This window comes from Caretta caretta, chromosome 25 (assembly GCF_965140235.1).
Source record: "Caretta caretta isolate rCarCar2 chromosome 25, rCarCar1.hap1, whole genome shotgun sequence".
Lineage (NCBI taxonomy): Eukaryota > Metazoa > Chordata > Testudines > Cheloniidae > Caretta > Caretta caretta.
In genome coordinates, this window is record NC_134230.1 from 17,145,033 (window position 1) to 17,167,391 (window position 22,359).

Genomic DNA, 22,359 nt, shown 5'->3' on the forward strand with positions numbered 1-22,359 from the left:
ACACGTCCGGCGAGGGACACGTGTATGGACTGGCTATTAGCAACTCCGGGGGGAAATCCCCCTTTTCAGACCCTCTCCTGACCCCTGAAATCAGGACCCCCGAGGGTCCTGGCAGTGGCCCTGCTCATGGCTATGCTGCAGCACCAGTCCCTCCTGCAGGGGGGGAACCCAACTCCCCAGCGGGTGGCGAGTACGTACCCAAGGGCTGGGCCTCGCAGATCGCCTGCACCCAGGACTTCATGAGCCGGTTGAGGATTCTCTGCTCGTGGACAGGGAACACCTGCTGGATGATGCCGCGGGCCACCAGCTCGGGGACTGCGTGAGGAGGGAGAGCAGTGAGGGGCCAAGCACTCGGCCTGCCCCTCCCCAACCCACGCTGCCCTGCCCAGGAAGACACACGGGTCTTCCCCCTCCCCCGGACCATAGCCAGGGCTGGGAGCTGGGGACAGGTGCCAGGGGATGATTTAGGTCTTGCAAAAGTCACGGACAGTCCTTGCAGGATAAGCAACTCCCGCCTGCCCACGGCTCTGAGCCTCCTGCTGCCACACGCACATGCATGCACATATGCACGGGGGCTGCCACGCATCATTTATAGGTGGGGGCACAGATTCCCCCCGTCTGAACCTCCTCTGACTCTCTCAGGCGCACTCTCTCCCCCACCAGCAGCCTGACCCCGCACCCTCAAAATCTGAGTGAGTGGCATCGTGACCTGGCACCCGGGGCCACAGCACCACTCAGGTTTGGCCCAGCCAAAAGTGGTCAGGCCTTGGCCCACGGCCTATGTGACACACACATGCATGTACACAAACATGCACACACTCATGTTCATACACACGCACACACATGCCCACACCCCACCATCCCAGCCTGTTTGGAAATGGGTCAGACGAGACGAGCCAGTTATTTGCAGCTGGTGCCAGAGCAGCTGGCTATTCATCTCCCTGTGCCAGTCCGTTTGAAGCCCGGCTGGCAATGGAGATGGGCAGGGCCGCAAGGGGGCAGTGGGGTCAGATCAGGTCCCTCCTGCGAGCCGGGCGCCGCACTCACTGACAGGCTGCCCCTCCAGGAACTGGATGTTGTGTAGCGATTCCCCGTGCTTGGCTCGCAGGTTCTCCAGCCAGTACCTGATGATATTCTGCCGTTCCTGCGGCCGGACAGGGAGAGGCGGGAGTGAGTGGTGATGCCAGCCGGGGTGAGCCTCAGGGATGGTGCCCAGCACAAAGGGACCCCTGCTTTACCACCACCCCCCACATCTCTTCCAACAGCATCGCCCGATGCACACAGGGGAGGCTGTATAAGGGGAACCAGAACTCCCGCCAGAGGCCCAGGACATTAGCTCCAAAGTCACCCTCCCCCATGGATTCCCAATCCCGCTGCTACTCCACAGCACCCATGCCGGCCCTGCAGGCAAGAAGAACTGCCAGGGCGGAGGCCTGACCCCACTGCAGTGCCAGGGTCCCCCCCGAATGCCAGAGACCCGGGGCTGGCCCAGCAGTGCCCACCTGGGAGCTAAAGAAGAAGAGCTCGTTCTCGATGTTCTCGTAGATATAATCCTCCTCGCAGGAGAAGCTGCGTGTGCCCCCCCCGAACTCGGCCTTCACTGGCTTCCGCAGCCCGATCTCGTCCGCCCCGCGCAGCAAGCTGCCCCGGAGAGAGATGGGGGGAGACGTGAAGGTTGGGTGGCTGCGGAGCAGGGCACAGGACGAACCCACATGCCTCCCCTCCTCCAGCCCTCCCCAAAGACAGGGTGGGAGCGAGCCAAAGAGCGACCCCAGCACGGATGGGGGGGCATGACCTACCTCTCGTAGGTGGCGGTGACGAAGAAGGCGTACACCTTGGTGTGCCGGTGGTGCCGGATCTGGATGATGAGCTCGGGGATGCCCAGCCGGATACGGTTCAGGAGCCAGAGCAGCGTGTGGTCGTCCGTCGTGTCTGAGGGAAGAGGCGTGGGGAGACGCAGGTGGGCAGCAGCTCGGGCAGGGAGCAGGCACCTCCCACCCGCAACGTCCTGCTTTGCGGGCTCTGGGGATTTCGTGCCCCCCCCCCTCCCCGCAGGCTATTCCACTTCTGGACACCAGGACTTGGGCCAAAAGGCTATTATGGGCCAACGCTTGGCAGGGTCAGCTACCAGCAAAATCTCTGGCTGCTGCAGGAAGCGAGGTGGCACCCCTCTGCTAGACCCCAGTGCTGCAGGGAGCAGGAGGGGGGCTCCCCCTTCAGAGTCAGTGTGAGCCCAATGCCCTCACTAAGGGGCGCTGCGCCGCAGGGAACGGAGCGAGGGGCGTAGTAGGAGTCAGTGCTGACCCCGATGCCTCAGCACGGCGTAGCGGGTGCTGTACTGCAGGGAGCAATCTCTGTCCGATGAGCTGAAAGCCTGAGCGTTTGGGATCCCTAACCCCCCAGGCATTCTCCACAAGTGCTAGGGTGTTAGCCCGGGCACCCTGCCCTATCCCAGAGATCAGCCCATGCTGCCTCCCTCACGCAGCGTCCACTGGACGCAACCGTCGGTGCCTCTTCCTGTCCTGACGCTGTTGTGCTGCGCCGAACAGCTGCCATGTCCCACCCCAGAGGTGGCTGCCTTCCAGCAGCAAGCAGAGTGCTCCCGGTGCATGCGGCTGAGCGGCCCCTTACCAGCGAAGGTCATCAGCACGTCGCAGTTCTCGGTGGGCACCGTCTTCATCCAGGATTTGTGGGACATGATGTAGCGCCCGGCCTGGAGCAGCCGCTTCCCAAAAAGCTTGTCTGCCAAGGAAGCCAGAACAAGGGGGTCAGGGCGTGGCAGGGAGGGAGCTGGGCTGGAAGTAGATGCAGGGGACATTGATCCCGGAGTTCTGACTCTCCAGGGGATGGGGGAAGGAAGGGGCGGCCCCAGGAGGAGGGGGTGACGGAGTGGGGGCGACGGGGTGGGGGCAGGCTGAGGTGTGGCTTGTCAGAGCAAAGAGGGCGCTGGCCGGCTCTACACTGGGCCTCACCCTCAGGGCATGTGACTGGCATCGCTTAGACTGAGCCATGGAGGGGGGCCACGCAAGAGGTGGGTACAAGCTGCCAGCAGCTGGCCAGGGCTGAGGGCTGGCACATAATCCAAAGCACAATACCCCAAGATACAACACAACATGCACACAAATCATGACGCAGGCATGACATGCATGAGACACACAAACCACACACTTACCCCCTCGACACCTTACACAACATGTGCCCAAGATACACTCCCCCCACACACGTGTGCACCAGGTCACCCCAAACCCAACCAGAACCGTCCGCACACAAAGACACATGGGGACTCTCGCACACGGATCACCAGCTCCGGATCAGTCTGGGCCCAAGAGTGGGACTGTCTTCAGAGGGCAACTGGAGGCCAGAGATGGGAAACTGAGGCATGGCTGTGCCCTGATACGGAGAGGTAAGCCAGATGCCTGTGGTTTGCCTTCATCCTGTCTCTGCGTAGCTGCCTCCTCTCTAAACAGTGCCATTGTATGAGTCTCTCCAGGCAGCTGAACCTGCAGGGGCAGGGCTGTCTCTTGGTTCTGGGTTGTACAGCGCCTAGCGCCTGCTCCTTGGCTGGGGTTCCTAGGCCCTACCACAATACAAATAACTAATACAAATAACAAATAATACAAATAACAAATAATTGTTCTCGTCTCCTGTCTCTGACCCTCCCCCCGACACACACACACACACACACACTTCCGTTCTGCCCTTTCGGAGATGGTGGGACCAGCAGTCCGGGTCAGGGAACCCCAGTGATGCGGTGGGAAGGTTGTATAATGGTATGATCACATTCTCCTCTGTCCCATTCCTCGTGCACTGAGCTGGGGTCTCCACTGAGCCGTCTCCAGCGACACCCAGGTCGTTTTGCTGAGTAGCTGCAGTCAGTGCAGGACCCAGCGAGGCGTCAGCGTGGCTCAGAGGATTTCTGCCAATGGGCAATGCCCTGTGCTTGCCAGGGCCAGACTCCTCTGCCGTCAGCAGGCTGCCTGTTCCCCTGGCTCAGCCAGGTTCCTCAGTCTCCTCCAGACGTGGCTAAGAGGGACACGTGGCCCCTTGTCTAGAACGTCGCCAGACGGCCGAGTCAGCAGGCTCCAGGGGTTTCCTCTTGCATCTTTCCCTGTTTGCGGCCCCACCTGTTCTGTCTCTTCAAAGCCTCGTGCTGGGGGCGCTTCCATCAGAACAAATGAGCCAGAGCTGCTGGCGCTCGGTGGAGGTGATTATCTGGGGATCAAAGCCAGCCCTGGAGGGGGCAGCTCCCTGAGGGGGACAGCTAGCACCCCCCGAAGGTCCCTGCTGAAATCCCATCTCTGCTCCCCACTAGGTCGGCCCTTTGCAGCGGGCTACGGGGGTCTCTCCCAGGAAGGCATGTTCTTCCCTTGCCATCTATCTGTGCAGCCGCCGGCCTGCAGGCAACTTGGGCCAGACTCTCCCGGGCTTCCCCAGCGGTTCCTGACTGAGGTGGCAGGTGGCGGCTGGGAACCCTGCTTTGTGAAAAGGGGCTGGCACAGGCTGCAGCACGACGTCCCCGTTCCCAGAAGGCCGGTCGCTGGGCTGGCAGCTTGGTCAAGTGATCCGGCACCAGCACAGGCTGGCCAGACCCTCTCCCCAGATCAGCATGCGTGCGGGGTCGAAAGCTCCAACAACGCAGTGCAGCAAGGGGGCTCCCTGCAGACCCCGACTGCCCGGAGAGCTACAAGGGCTCTGGATCTGGGCCCAGCGCAGGGGGTGGCTGGAAGGGACCGTGCGGGACAGTGAGTCCATGTCCTCCTGTCCACTCGTCCCTCTACGTGCCAGCTGGACGGAGACATCCCGGGTCAGTCAGCCTGGCACAGAGCCAGAGAACGATTTCCCCCGCTCTCAGCCATTGGCCAGCCTGTCCTACGCTCGCCTCTGCCCGGGCTCGGTTCCTCCCCTGGTGGCTGGGCTGGGCTCCCTGGCAGCTGCCCAGAGAGGAGCTTGACTGGCAAACGCTCCGCGTTCATCAAGGGACGGCGAGTGCCACCGAACCAGGGTCAGCCCAGAGGCCTCCCTGGGAGGATGGAACGGACCTGGGGCCGTGCACCCTCCAGGCACACGGCTGAACACCACATCCTGCCCCACCCCCAGTCAAACTGCCCCCTCGCTCCAGCAGCCAGCGTCCCAGCTCCATGCTACACCCGCCCCCCCCCAGCCCAGCTGTGTGTCCTCTCCCACCCCCCATCCCCTCACTTCTCCCACCAGCTTCTTACCTACGTCCCTCCCTGGGCCCACGGCAGAGCCGCCCCCTCCTCAGCCGCCGCGGGGGGCCTGCCGCAGCCCCTGCCTGGAAACGCTTGCTTGGGAAGATAGGGGAACTGACAGGATAAAAAGCAACCCGTCTCCATGGAAACCTGCGGCAGGCCCCACGCCGCAGCCCCCATGGGAGCAGGGGGCTGGTCCCTGTTTCCTTCCCGCCGGTCGCTTCCGTTTCATCTCCCCGGCCGCTTAGCCAGGAAACCCCGACTTCAAGGCCAATCTGCCTCTCCAGGTGCCGCTCTAAGCCGCCCTGGCAAGGGGACGATGGCTGGACGGCACCAGCCGAAAATCCCTCCCTTAGTTCTCCCTCGCTGCCTTCCGAGGCCTCTGGCTCCTGCCCAGCTCTGCCCCACCAGCCCCCTCTGCAGTAGGGGTCCCGGCCCCCCTCTTTGGGCAGGCAGGACATCCTTGGCTCCCTGCCTGGCTGGGAGAAGCAACCCTGGCATACAGAGCCCTGTGTTGGGCTTCTCTGCGCTCCAAGGTGCCCCTGGCTTGCATGCCCTTGTACACTTGTGCATCCACAAGCCCCCTCCCCATATTCGGGCACGCTGCATGCCCCTTGCACCTTCAGATGAATCCCCTCCACCCCCATCACACCCAACCTCGCTGCAATTAAATGCCACAAAACAGCAGCAACAACCCCCAGAAAGCGGAGATCCCCGGAGGGGCACTAGGGGAGCTCTGTGACGAAGTGGGACTGTTCTTAATGTTTCCTCTGAATAGTGTGGGGGTGCCTCAGTTTCCCCTAGGCAGTTCTTAAGTATCTAGGGGGTGGGTGTCACGGAGTCCCTGGGCGATGCTCTGGAACTGCTCCCCATGAAGCCAGTCAGGACTCTGGGGTAGTCGCCTTTCTGTGAGCAGCCTGTCTTCAGGACACACAGCTCACACAGCTTCCACCTTCCTGGGTCTGACCTCGGAGCATTCAGCATCCTCTGCCCCTCCGTGCGCTTCCCACAGCGAGTCCGCTCAGGCGGGGCTCCTGGGGAAGCCAGAGGGTCCTGCACCCCAACTTCGCAGTCAGACGTGACTCTCACCCAGCCAGTAAAACAGAAGGTTTATTAGACGACAGGAACATGGTCTAAAACAGAGCTTGCAGGTGCAGAGAACGGGACCCCTCAGCTGGGTCCATTTTGGGGGGCAGTGAGCCAGACAACCACGTCTGCACTTCACTCCATGTCCCAGCCAGCCCCAAACTGAAAAACCCCTCCAGCCCCTCCTCCTCTGGGCTTTGTTCCTTTCCCGGGCCAGGAGGTCACCTGATTCCTTTGTTCTCCAACCCTTCAGCTCTCACCTTGCAGGGGGGGAAGGGCCCAGGCCATCAGTTGCCAGGAAACAGGGTGTCGGCCATTCTCTGTGTCCAGACCCCTGCACACACCTGCCCTCTAGGGCTCTGCAATGATCATACACCCTTACCCCACCCCCTAGATACTTAAGAACTGCCTAGGGGAAACTGAGGCACCCCCACACTATTCAGAGGAAACATTAAGAACAGTCCCACTTCGTCACATCTCTCCCCCCTTCGAGATCGAACTGAGCGGGGTCACTTTAGCCGGTGACCTGGGGAAGTTCGAAGCCGTTCCCATGGATGCCCCAGCATCTCTCCCATTCCTTGGTAGGAGTTACACCAGGCCCTTCCATTTTCACACCCTCCCTTAGGTCAGGGGTGGTCGATAGCACTCGCAGGCCGCATGTGGGAAGGTTTATGCAGCCCATGCCCTTTGGCCACCCCAAGAATGTCTCCCCATTGACCATCACCTTCTGCTCCCACTGGAGGTCCGGGGGGCCTGGCCCCAGGAAACTCCACACAGACATATAGGTTGGGGTCAGGAGTGGGAGCCTGTCCACATCCCCAACCACCTGGCTGACGGAGTCTGTGGCCTTGGGACCCAGCAAGGGAGCTAGACACCGGGGCTTTTCCGCAGGGTCCCCTTGGTTCAAATCGCCAGCCTGCTCAAAGGCAGTGAGGTGGGCATCCACACCCCCCCCCTCCTTAACCAGGGGCAGCAATTTACTCTCGAGGTTCCCTGCGGAACTGGCCCCCCGGGATCTATCCCCACTCACCCCGGGGAGGTCCCCTAGGCCTCTCCACCCCACCACCGCCAGTTCATGCTGCTGCTGCTTCTGCAGGTCTTTCTCAGGCTCTCGCTGTCTCTCACAGTCCTCTTGCTCTCTCGGACTCAGCTCCACTCCCGTCCGTCTTGATCCCCCGATGGGGAACCCGATCGTGAAGACCCCCGTCTGGTCGGGGACAGGAGTCTTGGCGATGCCTGGCTCCCGCTTCAGCTGCTCCCAGATCCTGCTATAGCCCCAGTTGGGGTCAGGAATCTGTTCCTTAGAGCCGTCATCCTCCTCCAGCTGCACGATTAACTCTGCTTTGGTGAACTTTCCAATGCTCAACCCTCTCTTTTTGCACAGGCTTACAATGTCCTTCTTAAGGAGACGGTGACAGGCCATCACTCCGCTCCTCCCAAGTTGTTGTGGACTCACAGGCTCCCCACGGTTTCCAGGGAGAACCCCTAGTGTGCCAGCCCTTCTCGAGGTCACCACCTCTTTGCCAGGGTCGAGCTGCAGACTCCTCCGCCCCTTGGACTGCTCGCTGCAATCCCCAGGGGAACCCTGTTACTGCACAGTCCTTCTAGCTGGTCACACACTCCCAGGGGTTAACCGCCCCCCGAAACCGCTCCTCTCTGAGCCTTCAGCAGGCCTGGTCCTCGGCAATCCCCCTTCGTGTTACTGCTCCCCAGTCACTTACTGCAGGAAGCGCCATCCACGGGGTGCAGTACATCCCACCGCTGCCACCAGTTGTCACGGAGTCCCTGGGCGATGCTCTGGAACTGCTCCCCATGAAGCCAGTCAGGACTCTGGGGTAGTCGCCTTTCTGTGAGCAGCCTGTCTTCAGGACACACAGCTCACACAGCTTCCACCTTCCTGGGTCTGACCTCAGAGCATTCAGCATCCTCTGCCCCTCCGTGCGCTTCCCACAGCGAGTCCGCTCAGGCGGGGCTCCTGGGGAAGCCAGAGGGTCCTGCACCCCAACTTCGCAGTCAGACGTGACTCTCAGCCAGCCAGTAAAACAGAAGGTTTATTAGACGACAGGAACATGGTCTAAAACAGAGCTTGCAGGTGCAGAGAACGGGACCCCTCAGCTGGGTCCATTTTGGGGGGCAGTGAGCCAGACAACCACGTCTGCACTTCACTCCATGTCCCAGCCAGCCCCAAACTGAAAAACCCCTCCAGCCCCTCCTCCTCTGGGCTTTGTTCCTTTCCCGGGCCAGGAGGTCACCTGATTCCTTTGTTCTCCAACCCTTCAGCTCTCACCTTGCAGGGGGGGAAGGGCCCAGGCCATCAGTTGCCAGGAAACAGGGTGTCGGCCATTCTCTGTGTCCAGACCCCTGCACACACCTGCCCTCTAGGGCTCTGCAATGATCATACACCCTTACCCCACCCCCTAGATACTTAAGAACTGCCTAGGGGAAACTGAGGCACCCCCACACTATTCAGAGGAAACATTAAGAACAGTCCCACTTCGTCACAGTGGGGTAAGGGTGTATGATCATTGCAGAGCCCTAGAGGGCAGGTGTGTGCAGGAGTCTGGACACAGAGAATGGCCAACACCCTGTTTCCTGGCAACTGATGGCCTGGGCCCTTCCCCCCTGCAAGGTGAGAGCTGAAGGGTTGGAGAACAAAGGAATCAGGTGACCACCTGGCCCGGGAAAGGAACAAAGCCCAGAGGAGGAGGGGCTGGAGGGGGTTTTCAGTTTGGGGCTGGCTGGGACATGGAGTGAAGTGCAGACGTGGTTGTCTGGCTCACTGCCCCCCAGAATGGACCCAGCTGAGGGGTCCCGTTCTCTGCACCTGCAAGCTCTGTTTTAGACCATGTTCCTGTAGTCTAATAAACCTTCTGTTTTACTGGCTGGGTGAGAGTCACGTCTGACTGCGAAGTTGGGGTGCAGGACCCTCTGGCTTCCCCAGGAGCACGGACTCGCTGGGGGAAAGCGCACGGAGAGGCAGAGGATGCTGAATGCTCCGAGGTCAGACCCAGGAAGGTGGAAGCTGTGTGAGCTGTGTGTCCTGCAGACAGGCTGCTCACAGAAAGGCGACTGCCCCAGAGTCCTGACTGGCTTCATGGGGAGCAGTTCCAGAGCATCGCCCAGGGACTCCGTGACAACTGGTGGCAGAGGTGGGATGTACTGCGCCCCGTGGATGGCGCTTCCTGCAGTAAGTGACTGGGGAGCAGTAACACGAAGGGGGATTGCCGAGGACCAGGCCTGCTGAAGGCTCAGAAAGGAGCGGTTTCGGGGGGCGGTTAACCCCTGGGAGTGTGTGACCAGCGAGAAGGACTGTGCAGTAATGGGGTCCCCCTGGGGACTGCAGTGAGCAGTCTTAGGGGCGGAGGAGTCTGCAGCTCGACCCTGGCAAAGAGGTGGTGACCTCGAGAAGGGCTGGCACACTAGGGGTTCTCCCTGGAAACCGTGGGGAGCTGAGAACACACGGGCCTGTGAGTCCACAACAACTTGGGAGGAGCGGAGTGATGGCCTGTCACCTTCTCCTTAAGAAGGACATTGTAACCCTGTGCAAAAAGAGAGGGTTGAGCGTTGGAAAGTTCACCAAAGCAGAGTTAATCGTGCAGCTGGAGGAGGATGACGGCTCTAAGGAACAGATTCCTGACCCCAACTGGGGCTATAGCAGGATCTGGGAGCAGCTGGAGCGGGAGCCAGGCATCGCCAAGACTCCTGTCCCCGACCAGACGGGGGTCTTCACGATCGGGTTCCCCATCGGGGGATCGAGACGGACGGGATTGGAGCTGAGTCTGAGAGAGCAAGAGGACCCTGGGAGACAGCGAGAGCCCGAGAAAGAGCTGCAGAAGCAGCAGCAGCATGAACTGGCGGTGGTGGGGCGGAGAGGCCTAGGGGACCTCCCAGGGGTGAGTGGGGATAGATCCCGGGGGGCCAGTTCCGCAGGGAACCTCGAGACTAAATTGCTGCCCCTGGTTAAGGGGGGGGGTTTGGATGCCCACCTCACTGCCTTTGAGCAGGCTGGCGATTTGAACCAAGGGGACCCTGCGGAAAAGCCCCGGTGTCTAGCTCCCTTGCTGGGTCCCAAGGCCTTAGACTCCGTCAGCCAGATGGTTGGGGATGTGGACAGGCTCCCACTCCTGACCCCAACCTATATGTCTGTGTGGAGTTTCCTGGGGCCAGGCCCCCCGGACCTCCAGTGGGAGCAGAAGGTGATGGTCAATGGGGAGACATTCTTGGGGTGGCCAAAGGGCATGGGCTGCATAAACCTTCCCACATGCGGCCTGCAAGTGCTATCGACCACCCCTGACCTAAGGGAGGGTGTGAAAATGGAAGGGCCTGGTGTAACTCCTACCAAGGAATGGGAGAGATGCTGGGGCATCCATGGGAACGTTGGTGGCTTCGAACTTCCCCAGGTCACCGGCTAAAGTGACCCCGCTCAGTTCGATCTCGAAGGGGGGAGAGATGTGACGAAGTGGGACTGTTCTTAATGTTTCCTCTGAATAGTGTGGGGGTGCCTCAGTTTCCCCCAGGCAGTTCTTAAGTATCTAGGGGGTGGAGTAAGGGTGTATGATCATTGCAGAGCCCTAGAGGGCATGTGTGTGCAGGAGTCTGGACACAGAGAATGGCCGACACCCTGTTTCCTGGCAACTGATGGCCTGGGCCCTTCCCCCCCTGCAAGGTGAGAGCTAAAGGGTTGGAGAACAAAGGAATCAGGTGACCACCTGGCCCGGGAAAGGAACAAAGCCCAGAGGAGGAGGGGCTGGAGGGAGTTTCAGTTTGGGGCTGGCTGGGACATGGAGTGAAGTGCAGACGTGGTTGTCTGGCTCACTGCCCCCCAAAATGGACCCAGCTGAGGGGTCCCGTTCTCTGCACCTGCAAGCTCTGTTTTAGACCATGTTCCTGTCGTCTAATAAACCTTCTGTTTTACTGGCTGGCTGAGAGTCACGTCTGACTGCGAAGTTGGGGTGCAGGACCCTCTGGCTTCCCCAGGAGCCCCGCCTGAGCGGACTCGCTGGGGGAAAGCGCACGGAGGGGCAGAGGATGCTGAATGCTCCGAGGTCAGACCCAGGAAGGTGGAAGCTGTGTGAGCTGTGTGTCCTGAAGACAGGCTGCTCACAGAAAGGCGACTACCCCAGAGTCCTGACTGGCTTCATGGGGAGCAGTTCCAGAGCATCGCCCAGGGACTCCGTGACAAGCTCACCGCCCCTGCCCCTGCCCCTGAGGGGTGGGCGCTACACACATGCACCAAGGCCCAATCCTGCACCAGACTGAGTTCCCTCGTCTCCTGTCAGTGCCAAGAGGAGACCAGGGCCCCCAGCACCTTGCAGGATCGGGCCCGTGGACCAGGAGCTCTTTGGGGCAGGGGAAGCTGCCCCTTGCTGGGACTGGTGGCCCAAACTGCCCCTGATGCGTCAATCCCCCTCCCGCCCCTAAAGCCATGGAGCACAGAACAGATGGCAGGGGGGGAGCAGCACCGGGGAATCCAGGGGAGGTTATAACTGTGACCCCTCCCCCCGCAATGATGACATGAAGCCCTGCCCCTCCACCTGGTACCTTCGGCTGCTAATGCTCCCAGCTCCATGGCACCGGGCGGCACAGAGGCCCAGCCCAGCCCAGCCCCGGGGGAGGCCCGTCGCTGTGGCCCATTCATCTTTCGCTGAGGATGCCAGGGAAGAGGCTGGCTGGTGCCAGGGGATGAGGTGGGCATCTGGGCTCAGACCCACCGAGCTCCACACCCCAGGGTGCTCTGGGTGGCAGCAGGGCTCCCGGGGAGGCAGGTGCTGTCTGGGCAGGGAGAGGGGAATGACCCTGGGCCTGCCCCACCCTGGGAACCGGCTGTGCCTGCTGGCCCAGTGGAGAGCATCGCCAGAGAGGCTGGCTCAGGCCCAGGTGCACCCGCCCTTCCCACCTCCAATGCTAATGGGCAGCAGGGCCGGGCAGCTCCCAGAACCTGTCCTGAGCCTGGGGCCATCTAGGCTAAGGCCTGAACCCCACTAATGGGCTACACCCCTAATGTAGGGTGGGGGTCTTAGCAAACAAATTGACTGATCCCCACCCCAGGGGCTCCTGGCCATGTCTCTTCTGCCTTTGGCTGGTGACCACCCGCGGCTGGCTGGGCCCTGCCTGGGCTCTGCCCCGCGGTAAGGGGAATCCAGACCCCGGCTGCCTCTCCGGTTCCCCGTCCATCCACAGACAACGAACTCCACTATTCCTTGGCACTTGCCTCATTGCCGTGTGACCTTCCCCTGGAGGCACTGAATGTCCCACAAGCTGACCCAGCCCCGCAGCCCCAGGGACCCTCGCTGGAACTGATCCAGCAGGCCCCTGGCCTGGGAGCGGATCTCTCCCTGAGACTCTGCCCTTGGGAGAGTGAAGGTTTTAGAGGAACCAGCTGGACCCAAGCAGAGCAGGCACCATGGGGAAGGGCGAGTCCCTTCCCCAGCTCAATCCTCACCCAGAGCCCCCCTGCTACCCCAGACCTCGGCCCCTCCCCATCCCCAGGTCTGCGATGCCCCTCAGTCCTGACCCGCAGCCCCCGGCTATCCCAGACATTGGCCCTTGCCCCTGCCCCTGCCCCTCCCCCTCCCAGCTCTGCCGATGCCCCTCAGTCCTGACCCGCAGCCCCCCCGGCTGTCCCGGTCCTTGGTCCCTCCTGAGCAAATAGCACCAACTGTGCCAAAGCGTGCTCCACCTCTGTGCAAGATGGTCACGAGCACCTAGGCTGAGACCCGCCAAACTCGTTTCATGTGACTCAGCTGGGCCCCGGCGTGGGGGTAGGAGAGGGGGCGAGAACAGGCCTGAGGCTTCTCCAGTCTGGTGAGTGCTGCTGAAAGGATGCCCTGTTCTGGCTGGGCGTGGGCGAAGGCCTTGTTTAACCCCTCGGGCACCACGGTGCTCTGCACAGCCCCCTCTGCTCCAACAAACAGTTTGGCTGCCCTTAACCCCAGGGTCTAGGCACTGAGGTTCCCGTGGGCTCCCAGCGTGTGTCTGGGGACTCCCCACTGGGGGAGAGGGGCTGTGGAGGGAAAGGGAGCAGGAGAAAAGAGAGGCAGATGATCAGGCACCCTGTCCCAGGAGCGAGCGGCCCGTCAGCCTGTGCAGTCATCTCCCCGAGGGGTGGGTGGGGACCCCACATGAGCCAGAGGCATCGAGGCCCTGGGGCATGTACAGGAGGGAACAATCCCGAGGTTTGTCCCATCTGCAGGGCCCTAGCTCCGATCTCCAGGCATGGCCAGAATCCGAACGGGGCCAGAGCTACGTCCTGCAGACACCCGGTGCTAGGCAGCCCCATGGCTTGATCTGGCAGGAGCCGGAGCTGGGATGGGGTGGGCTTGTGCCCTGCCCTCGCAGGGGGCCAGACTCAATGCTCTTGGGGCTGCTCCTGTTCCTATGACCTATGAGGAACAGGAGACTGGATGCGGGGCTTTTCCCCAGTGCGGTGGAATGGGGAGCCTGGCAGGGGCAAGCTGGCATGCTCTGTGACTGCAAACCCAACTTTGGGCCAATGCCCCAGCTCATGAGGCAGCTTCCCCGGCTCGCGGGGTGCATTCCAGGCTGGACCCCGCACCTGGGCACAGACACCTTCCCAAAGCCCCCCGCCGGCCCTGGCCATGAGACTGCCCTTCTCCCAGCTAGGCACTGCTGGCTGCCCACTGTGGGCATGGAACCAAGCAGGGCTTTCTGAGCGCCTGCCGCCGAGCTCCGGCACGGAAAGCACAAGCCCGGCATTGTGGATGCCCAGGGTTCCTGGGCACAGCTGCAGCAGGGAGGGGGGGCAGGAAGCTGGGGGGAGGGTGGCTGGGAGGTTTCCTGCTCCTGGCCTCCTTAAGCTGGGGAGTTTCCCAGGGCTGTAGATTACCCCAGCCCTTAGCGCTGCCCCCTGCACTGCACAGACAGAAGGGGCAAGGCTCCCCCCATGCCCATCGCCCGCTCCTGCCACCCCACCTCGCACCCACCTTCCCTTCTTCACCTCTCCCATCCCTCCACAGTCGCTCTTCCTTTAACTCTGCGCATGCCGGTGGCAATCCCTCAAGCGTCTGTGAGTCCCAGGGAGCCAGCTGGACGCCCTCCGGCCCTGGGAGCCAGGGGTTAATCTCTGGCTCTGAGGCAGGTGTCTGTGAGTCTGTTCCAATGACCCTTTTCCCCCCCACCCCACATTTCACTGCAAGTCCTTAAAGCTCCAGCTTTGAAGTGAAACAAACCAATCAACCCCCCCAAACCCGAGGCAGCGGTTTGTGAAAAATCTTGGCTCTTTGCTCTCCCTTTAATCAGCGACGGGCCTCGGGATGAGGCTCGCAGCCATAACCGCCCTGAAGCATGCCAGTGCCACGCGCCCGCTGTCCCTGCAGCTTGGTTTCTGTCTAAGCTCTCCAATACCAGCAACATCTTGCTTTTCATTTCCCCAGAGACGCTGGAGATGGATGGTGAAGAAGATCTGACTTCCCACTGGATCATTTCATCCCTAAGGGAGACGTTCACCCCTGTGCGAAGGGGCTGGCGACACAAGTGCTAAATGCCACGTAAGCTCTGGATGAAGTTGACAAAGTCTGCATATGGGCCACTTACGTCCCATTTAAGCCCAGAGTTTAAGTGGGACTGAAGCAGTGTGTAACCTTGTACTGACCCTCACCCTCTCAGTGCCTGGCAAACCAGAGGCAAGGATCGTTTCCTGCTGTCGCTAAAATGCAGCCGCCTCTGGGGCAGAACGCGTGGCAGCTTTTTAACAGCTGCACAGCAATGCTACCTAAGAGTTTGGAACAGCAAATGAAGATAAAGCCTGCAGCAGGTCTGATAACTGGACAAATGGGTGCATTTTACGGACAGGAGACTCCAGCATGATTGTCTGTAAACTTTTGCACCCTGTAGTAGTACAGTAGATTAGTAAGATTAGCTGAGTAATATACTGCATGTTAATACATAGTTCCAAACAAGGGTGTGGCCTCTGGTAAACAAGAGAGACAAAGCTGGAACTCAAGCTGGGTGGAAGCCTGTTCGTATGCTTTTGTAAACTAAAGATGCAAACAGCAGCTGTGTAACATCTGTGATTCCATGTCGCATGACAGACTCCGAGTGCTTCATTGAGCTGGTCATGGAAATCAGGGTAGTTTGAAAGGACAGAGAGATGCTGGACACAAGAGCCTCCTGTTCTAGAGAGGGCAGGAGCAGGAATGGCAGAGGAGACAGTGTTGCCTATTGGACAGAACATTGGACAGGCCAAAGGAGACATGGGCTCAAGCCAGTGGCAGACCTGGGAATTGATGAGTGACAGTGGGAAATCACGTCCCCTTCCTGTGCCTCAGTTTCCCCATCTGCAAAATGGGAATAAATGATACTCCTTTGTAAAGCGCTTTGAGATGAAAATTACAAGGATTCTTCTTAATTCCTTGCTCAGTTTTGCTTGTTGTAACAAATTGCAGGCCAGCTCCCCTGGGGTGTCGGCGGGCGCAGCGACGTGGCTCCATCCCCTCCCACAGGCTACCTCACACCAGCTGAGGATCCGGCCCCCCCACAGGGAACTTCACAAAGAGCATTGTTTGAAGTGGAGTCTTTGGATCTCGAGCCGAGAGGCCATCTGAACGGGGGACGTGGGCTCGTGTCAGCGGCTCTGCCTGACAGCTCCTCTGATCAGACCTGACTCGTGAGCGATGTCTGGAGGAACCAGGTGATACTAAAAAAACAACCCAGAGGATTCTTCTGGTACTAACATCCAGGAGAGACTGCAGAGAGTGGGGTGCACCACCAGCACCTCGATTGTAGATAGCTGCACCCCACCCCCCGTCTTGCCTTGTTCGTGCAAATACCTTGTTTACGGACCAGCAGAAGAACATAAGAAACTGCCACATCAGAACAGCACATGGTGCATCAAGCCTAGCATTCTGGCTCTGACGCTGGTCGATGCTGGCTGGTACACACCATGCACACAGTTGCCTGATACTGCAGAAGACATTTCTTCCTGGCCACAGCCTGCAATCCGTCTATGTCCTGGAGCGCAAGGCCTGAGAGCCCTTGTGCTGTGGTTAGCCGCAGCCACGCTAAGCAAACTAAAATCCTTGGTCTTTGGTGCTGAGGGATCCTGCATGCAACAAAGTGATCTGCAGGGCCGAAATGCAGCCACCTCTGGGGTGGGACGTGGCAGCCGAGCAGGAAGCGAGGAAGCATCCTGCATCCAGCAGTGCTCAGGGTTGGCTGGCCGTGGAGCTCGGTGTTGGAATTCTGCCTGGTGAGCTGCCAGGGACCCCGTTGGTGCACAGACATGGTAGCAGGGTTATAATGAAACTGTGGGCTCCCTTGTATGTCAGTGACTCACATGTCGGCTGTCTGGTGGTTTCTCTGTCCACATCATTGCCGCCGTCTAGTTCGTTAAGGCACCTGATCAATGTGCGGTAATGAGGCTGCTCGTAACTTTCCCCATGTCTGTGGGCTTCTCTTGCCCCAGCCCCAGCTCCCCTGACCAGGAGCGGCAGCTGCAGGTCCTGCGGCTCTCCCTGACCTGGCAGCCTGCGTGCTGACCCTTCTTCCAGCGCTCTTGGCATTGGCATCGCAACCCTCTCACTGGTGCGAGAGGGAAGCCACGTGACCGCGGAGCCCCCCTGAAGGCGGGAGTTAGCGGCCGAGGCTCAGACTGCTCGTGACAGAGCTGGTCCGAGAGCTGGAGGCCCTGCACTGGGTCCTCGTCCTTGTAGGAGTCCTGGTGACAGCTGCCTTCGCTGCTGATGGGAGATGCTGAGGCGCTGGTAATGCCGGGACTGAACAGGCCAAAGTGACTGAATCTGCGGGGGATCCTTGGGGGCCCACTGGGGGGGTGTCCTACAGGAAGCTTGTCCGTACCGCACCTGATGCGGGAACAAAGGCCCCTCGTCTCCAAGGGCCGATCCGCCGGCGCCAAGCTCAAGTGCAATAAAGAGAGCGACTGTCCCTGCCCTGGACCCTGCCCAACAAGTGCCATTCTGCTTTCTCCTCCCCGCAGCAGATGTGGCTCTTGCAGAGCCTGGCCTGGCCTCTGAGCCCAGCCCCCAGTCGGTCTCCTGCTAATGCACCCGATTTGCATTCTGCTTCGCACCCCCATTGCTGGCATCTGACTGCCCCCAGCCCTAGGAAACAGCTCCCAGCCCGACTCCCTCTAATTCACACCTCTGCACGGGGCTGAGGACCCAGCTGGGCTCCCAGAGAACCTGGGGCAGCACACCCTGCCTGGGAGAGCAGGACCCTTTCCTTTCCCACCACCAGAAAAGCTGCTTATGTTGGCAGAAGCCCAGCTCCGGAGCAGCTCGTGCCCCTGGGATCGGAGTGATCACAGCCTGTGGTGATGGTGACGCTGGGCTGCAGGCACAGCGAGCTCAGGGACCACCGGGTCGGATGCCCGAAGAGAAGCAGGGACCAAGCAGCCCTAAGAGTCCAGGTTGTGGAATAACCACCCAGGAGTGTTCGGAAGCAAAGGGCTCCGGCTGACCGACTGAACAGGAACTCTGATCTTTGTGCTCTGAAAGCCCAAGCTCCAACCCCTTCAGCTAAAGGAAATTCACCACACGCAGTCAGCTGTATAGGGCCTATGACATACGGATGAGCAGTTTAGCTCCATCCAATAGAGGGCATCAGTGTGCACACACCTCCCATTCAACTCGCTGCACTACGCTCTTCACCCTACTTAGCCTGAAGGATCCACAGAGCCATATAAAGAGTCACTACCCAGGAATTTAGGACAGGAAGTGAAGGAGGCTCCTGCATCCAATCACCACCACCCTGGGTATTTGGGAGAAAGGATGGAATGAGCCTACGTTGGAATTGGCCCCCTCCTACTGCCATCGAGTGGGGCTCCCTCTACAGCACCGGCTCGGTGTCAGAGCCGCACCTGCTGAGTCAGCAATGCAGCCCCAGGAGTCTCCTACTCCAGTGCTGACCCAGCCCAGCGGGAGCTCTGAACCCCTGGCCTAGGGCAGCCTCCCTCTCCCCCTGACAAAGCAAGGAGCTGCTAAGGGCTACATCAGCTGCTGCAGTGCCAGCCTAGGGGGGTGTTCACATGGGCACGGCTTTAAAGTGATCTGAGTCCAGCCCCGGCCCACCACACGGGATGGAATTCACGAATAAGCTACACCCAGAGCGGTGGCTCCGGCAACTGGGAACCCTCCTCCACCATGTTCCCAGCCACATGGAAGAGGTTTGCTTGGCAAAGAGCCTTCAGCCTCAGGGGGCTTTCCCAGCATTTCCACACCGGCCATTTATTGATTTCCCAGCCCAGAGCCAAGTCCCAGCAGCGCCGCCCCAGAGGAGAAAGCAGGTTCGATGAAAGAACTCCTGATGGTTAAAGAAACAGCCCCACATCTCCATGTCCCCACCCTGCTTTGTCTCCCAGCCGGGTTCTCTCTGTTTCTAACCGTCTCATTTCTGGTGTCTTGGCTTCTCTTCCAAACGCAGCCCTTTCCCATCTCTGCAGGGAGGAAACTCGTTTCTCAGCTTTGCCTGGATTCCAAGTACATTCGTTCTCTTGAGCTTCTTCCAGATCTTTATTGTTAACGAGCTTCTGTTCATCACATCTAGGAAACGGAGAAATAAACTCCTGCCCGCAGCAAACCTGAGAGAATAAAGTCATGCCCAAGGGCTCTTCCTTCACTGGCAAACACCAGCAACCAGGGCATTGCTAGATATGGGTCCTGCCAGTTGTCTGGCTGATGATGCTTTGCCTTGACTGTACATAGCTCCTTCCACGGGAGCGGCTTTGAATGGTAGGGGATTCTCATCCCTGTTTTACTGATGGGGAAACTAAGGCAGGGAGCAGGACAGGGACTCCCCCAGAACTGCATACCGAGCAAGTGGCAGAGTCTGTGCTGGGCCCCATTGGTGCAGAGATCCAAGCAACAAGCACACGCTGCTTATGCCGAAGGCCAGCACGGGTCCCAGGCGTGCCGGGTTCCAAAGGATCTCTGCACTGCCGGAGCTGGGACGCGGCTCAGCCAGGCCCAGGGGTGTCCGCCCCATGAAGCGAAGCCCCCAGACCCCGAGCTGCGATTGATTCCAAGAAGCAGATTCCTCGCACCAGGCGGGATGAGCTCATCCTCCTGCCGATCATGAATTATTAAAGCCTTGCTCCAAGAGTTGTGATTACAGGCTGGGAAACAAAGGGCTTCAAGTGGGCAGGCAGGCGGCACTGCTCTGGGAAGGCAGGGGTGTGTGCTACTCATCCAGATGCACATGCCACTCACACACATGCACACTCACATGTACAGGCATGTTAACACACACGCGTTCACAGAGAGGCACCCGCCAGCACTCAGATCCCCTGCACCTGCCAGCACACACACTAGTGTAAGCCAGTACACGTGCACACAGATACATGTGCTAAGTGTGCATGCGAACGTACATGCCCGGATGTGAACATGCCTCCCAGACCCCTGGGAAACGGGAGCATGTATGTGATGGGGAGGCGAGAGTCCCCAGGGCCAGCACTGCTGCTGTCTGTGATTCGTGCTTTCTGCTTTGGCCGCGCAGGCTGGGCAGAGCTCCACTCTCTGGCGGTGAATGAACAAAACCTCCACCACCACCCCGGCAAGGCAGGGCCCCCTGCAACCACCCAGCTGGGGAGGGGCCCGGGTCCTTACATTTCCCCCCATGCCAGTACCATGTCTGCTTCTGGGGGCTGGGCCCTGCTCCCTCCCTGGTGCAATGGGACATCCAAAGCCGGCCCCCTCCCAGGTTCTTCATTTACAGCTCCCACTGCGGGAGACAGAAACTTAGTGCAGGAAAGTCCTGCCAGAGCCCAGCTGCCCTCAGCGCTGAGTCTGCAGCTGCATCATGCCTGGCTCGGGCCCCTCTGCGATCAGGGTCAGCTACCCAGGCTCTACGCAGGAGCCTGTGCTCCCGTTCCTAGCTCCCAGGAAGCCCCACTGCTCCATCACAAAAGCCTCATGAATAGCGCGTCTTTCTGGGTAATGTAATTGTTTCTCCCATGGCAGGATCATGTGCCAGCCAGAGAGGTTTGCAGCCCTCCTGTTCCAGGCCTTGGAGAGATCCTTGATGCAAGGGATGGAGCAGGTAATAATAATCCAGAGCCCATCTCTGGCGCGTCTCCACCGAGGATCTCAAAGCGCTTTACAAACCTGAATGTAGCAAACCTGACAACCCCCACCCCGGCAGGTAGTGAAGTGATTTTGCCCAAGGTCACCGAGCAAGTGAGAGGCTGAGGCAGAAAAGAACCCTGGAGTCCTGACTGCCAGCCCCCAGCTCCAACCCTGCTCCAACTCAGAGACTAGAACAGAATCCAGGTGTCTCAACTTTCACTGCTCCCTGCTCTAGCCACTTGAGCACATTCCCTTCCCTGAGCTAGGGGATAGAACCCAGGAGTCCTGGTTTAGCCACCCTGTGAGAACAGACAACAGCAACGCTGACAGCTCCCTGCAGAACTCACGAGACAAAACCAAATTCTCGTGTCCATTCCACCACCGCAACTCGGGAGTCACTCTCCTGGTGCCAGTGAAGTGACTCCAGATTAACCCTTGTGTAAATGGGAGCAAAACCTGGCCTTCTAGAAATAACTGGTCACACTCAGCGCTGGCGTGACTCCCTTGGAATCAATGGACCCTTTTGGGCTTGAAACCTCCCATTCAAGCCAGGGGCTGCCTCGGGGCTTTAACGCCAGTGATTGGGTTTAGCTGCATTTCCCGTTCCCGTTCATAGCACCCCCCGTCGCCGGGCTCCCCTGCAGCTAACCTTGGGCTCGTCAGACTAAGGTCACGAAAGCCGCAGAGCGTTTTGGTACCAATACATCACCAGCCCGGCCTCCCAGGGAAGCCCAAGGCGGCGCTTTGACCCGCAGCGTTGCTGTTTACTAGGTTCTCATCGCCAATTACGCTGCCACGGACGCCCAGTTCCTGGGAGGACATAAATTAGGTCACTCTTCATGCGCCCGCATCCGTCTGGGAAATTCAGTTGCAGAGTTTTTCCCGTATCACAGATCCAGGCGGCTACCGGGGCCTTTGGGGATTCTTGCCCCCCAGCCCCCTTTCCTCTTCTCCCCATTTGCCGCACATTGAGCCCTCTGGATCTGAGCAGAACCACAATGCCCCGACGGGCCCTGACCGCAACTCCTCGGGCCCAGGCGCTGAGGAAGCCGGGGGGGACCACATGGTCCAGGGCGTTTTAGGACACCCCCCCCCATACATCTTGCTGCCTTGAAGGAGAATTCCTGCCCCCCCCCCAGCCTAGCTCTCCCCCAACTCTGCTCCCCAAACCCCTGCTGGCTTCATTGGCAGCAGCTGGGTGGCATCTGCAGGGAGCGCTCCTGCCCCCCCGCTCCACGTCCTGCACACGGTCAATGGGGAACGGCCCAAAGCAGAGGCAGGAGCGACCCCCGCGCCGTGGCTGCCGCCCCCCGGGGCTGCGGGCAGCGGCCGTGCGCGGGGGCCAGGCAGGGAACCTGCAAAGGCGCTTTCGGGTTACAGCAAACACGAGACCCCCCCGGAGAGGCGCCGCCTGGCCCCCGGCAGGGGCTGCTCTCGCTGCGGGGGTCGGTCCAAGCCCGGGCCAGCGGGATTTTACCGCAGCGCTGCAGGGGCTGGCCCCGCAGGGAGGCTGCGGGTGGGGGGCGCCCCCCCCCCCAGGACCCGCACGCTCGAGCCTACCCAAGACCCCGGCCGGTGCCGGCTCCGCGTCCGCCGGGGCTCGCCTCTGCCGCTCGCCCTCCTGCGCGCCCGCCTCGGGCATCCTGGCGAGCCGCGGCCCGCGGGCTCAGCGGGGCTGCGGCGGGGGGCGCGCGGGGGGCCGCGCCATGGGGGCTCCGCTCCGGCTCCCCGCTGGTCCTCGCGCGCCCGGCCGCGGCGCCCCGAGCCGGGGGAGGGGACAAAGGAGGCGCGGCGCGGCGAGCGGCGGGTTGAATAGTCTGGTTGGCCTCCGCCGCCCCAGCGCAATCCGGAACTCTGGGGGGACGGCGGGGAGGGGGAGGGATGGGGGGGAATGGTGGGGGGGGAATGGATGAAGGGGTAGGTTTGGGGGTCGGTGGGAGGAGGGGGGCAGGTAGGTGGGGGGAAGGGTAGGTACGGGTTTAGGTGGGGGATGGGTAGGGATGGGGGTGGATGAATGGATGAAC

General features: G+C 60.4%; 1 protein-coding gene across 3 annotated transcripts in view; it reads right to left on the reverse strand.

Annotated features, from left to right (window-relative positions):
• Positions 1 to 22,012, reverse strand: part of ANO8 (anoctamin 8) — a 39,888-nt gene extending 17,876 nt beyond the window's left edge. The window contains exons 1-6 of one of the 3 annotated variants that reach the window (XM_048830733.2): positions 21,896 to 22,012; positions 2,632 to 2,742; positions 1,800 to 1,932; positions 1,503 to 1,641; positions 1,048 to 1,144; positions 199 to 315 (exon numbers count right to left, since the gene is read on the reverse strand). In XM_048830733.2, the coding sequence (XP_048686690.2) occupies positions 199 to 315; positions 1,048 to 1,144; positions 1,503 to 1,641; positions 1,800 to 1,932; positions 2,632 to 2,742; positions 21,896 to 21,977 (679 nt within the window). In that variant the 5' untranslated portion in view covers positions 21,978 to 22,012. Of the gene's footprint in view, positions 1 to 198; positions 316 to 1,047; positions 1,145 to 1,502; positions 1,642 to 1,799; positions 1,933 to 2,631; positions 2,743 to 5,219; positions 5,325 to 20,984; positions 21,008 to 21,895 lie in introns of those variants that run through there. The other 2 variants (XM_048830735.2, XM_048830734.2) reach the window with 2 other exon arrangements.
• Between the last annotated feature and the right edge of the window lie 347 nt (positions 22,013 to 22,359).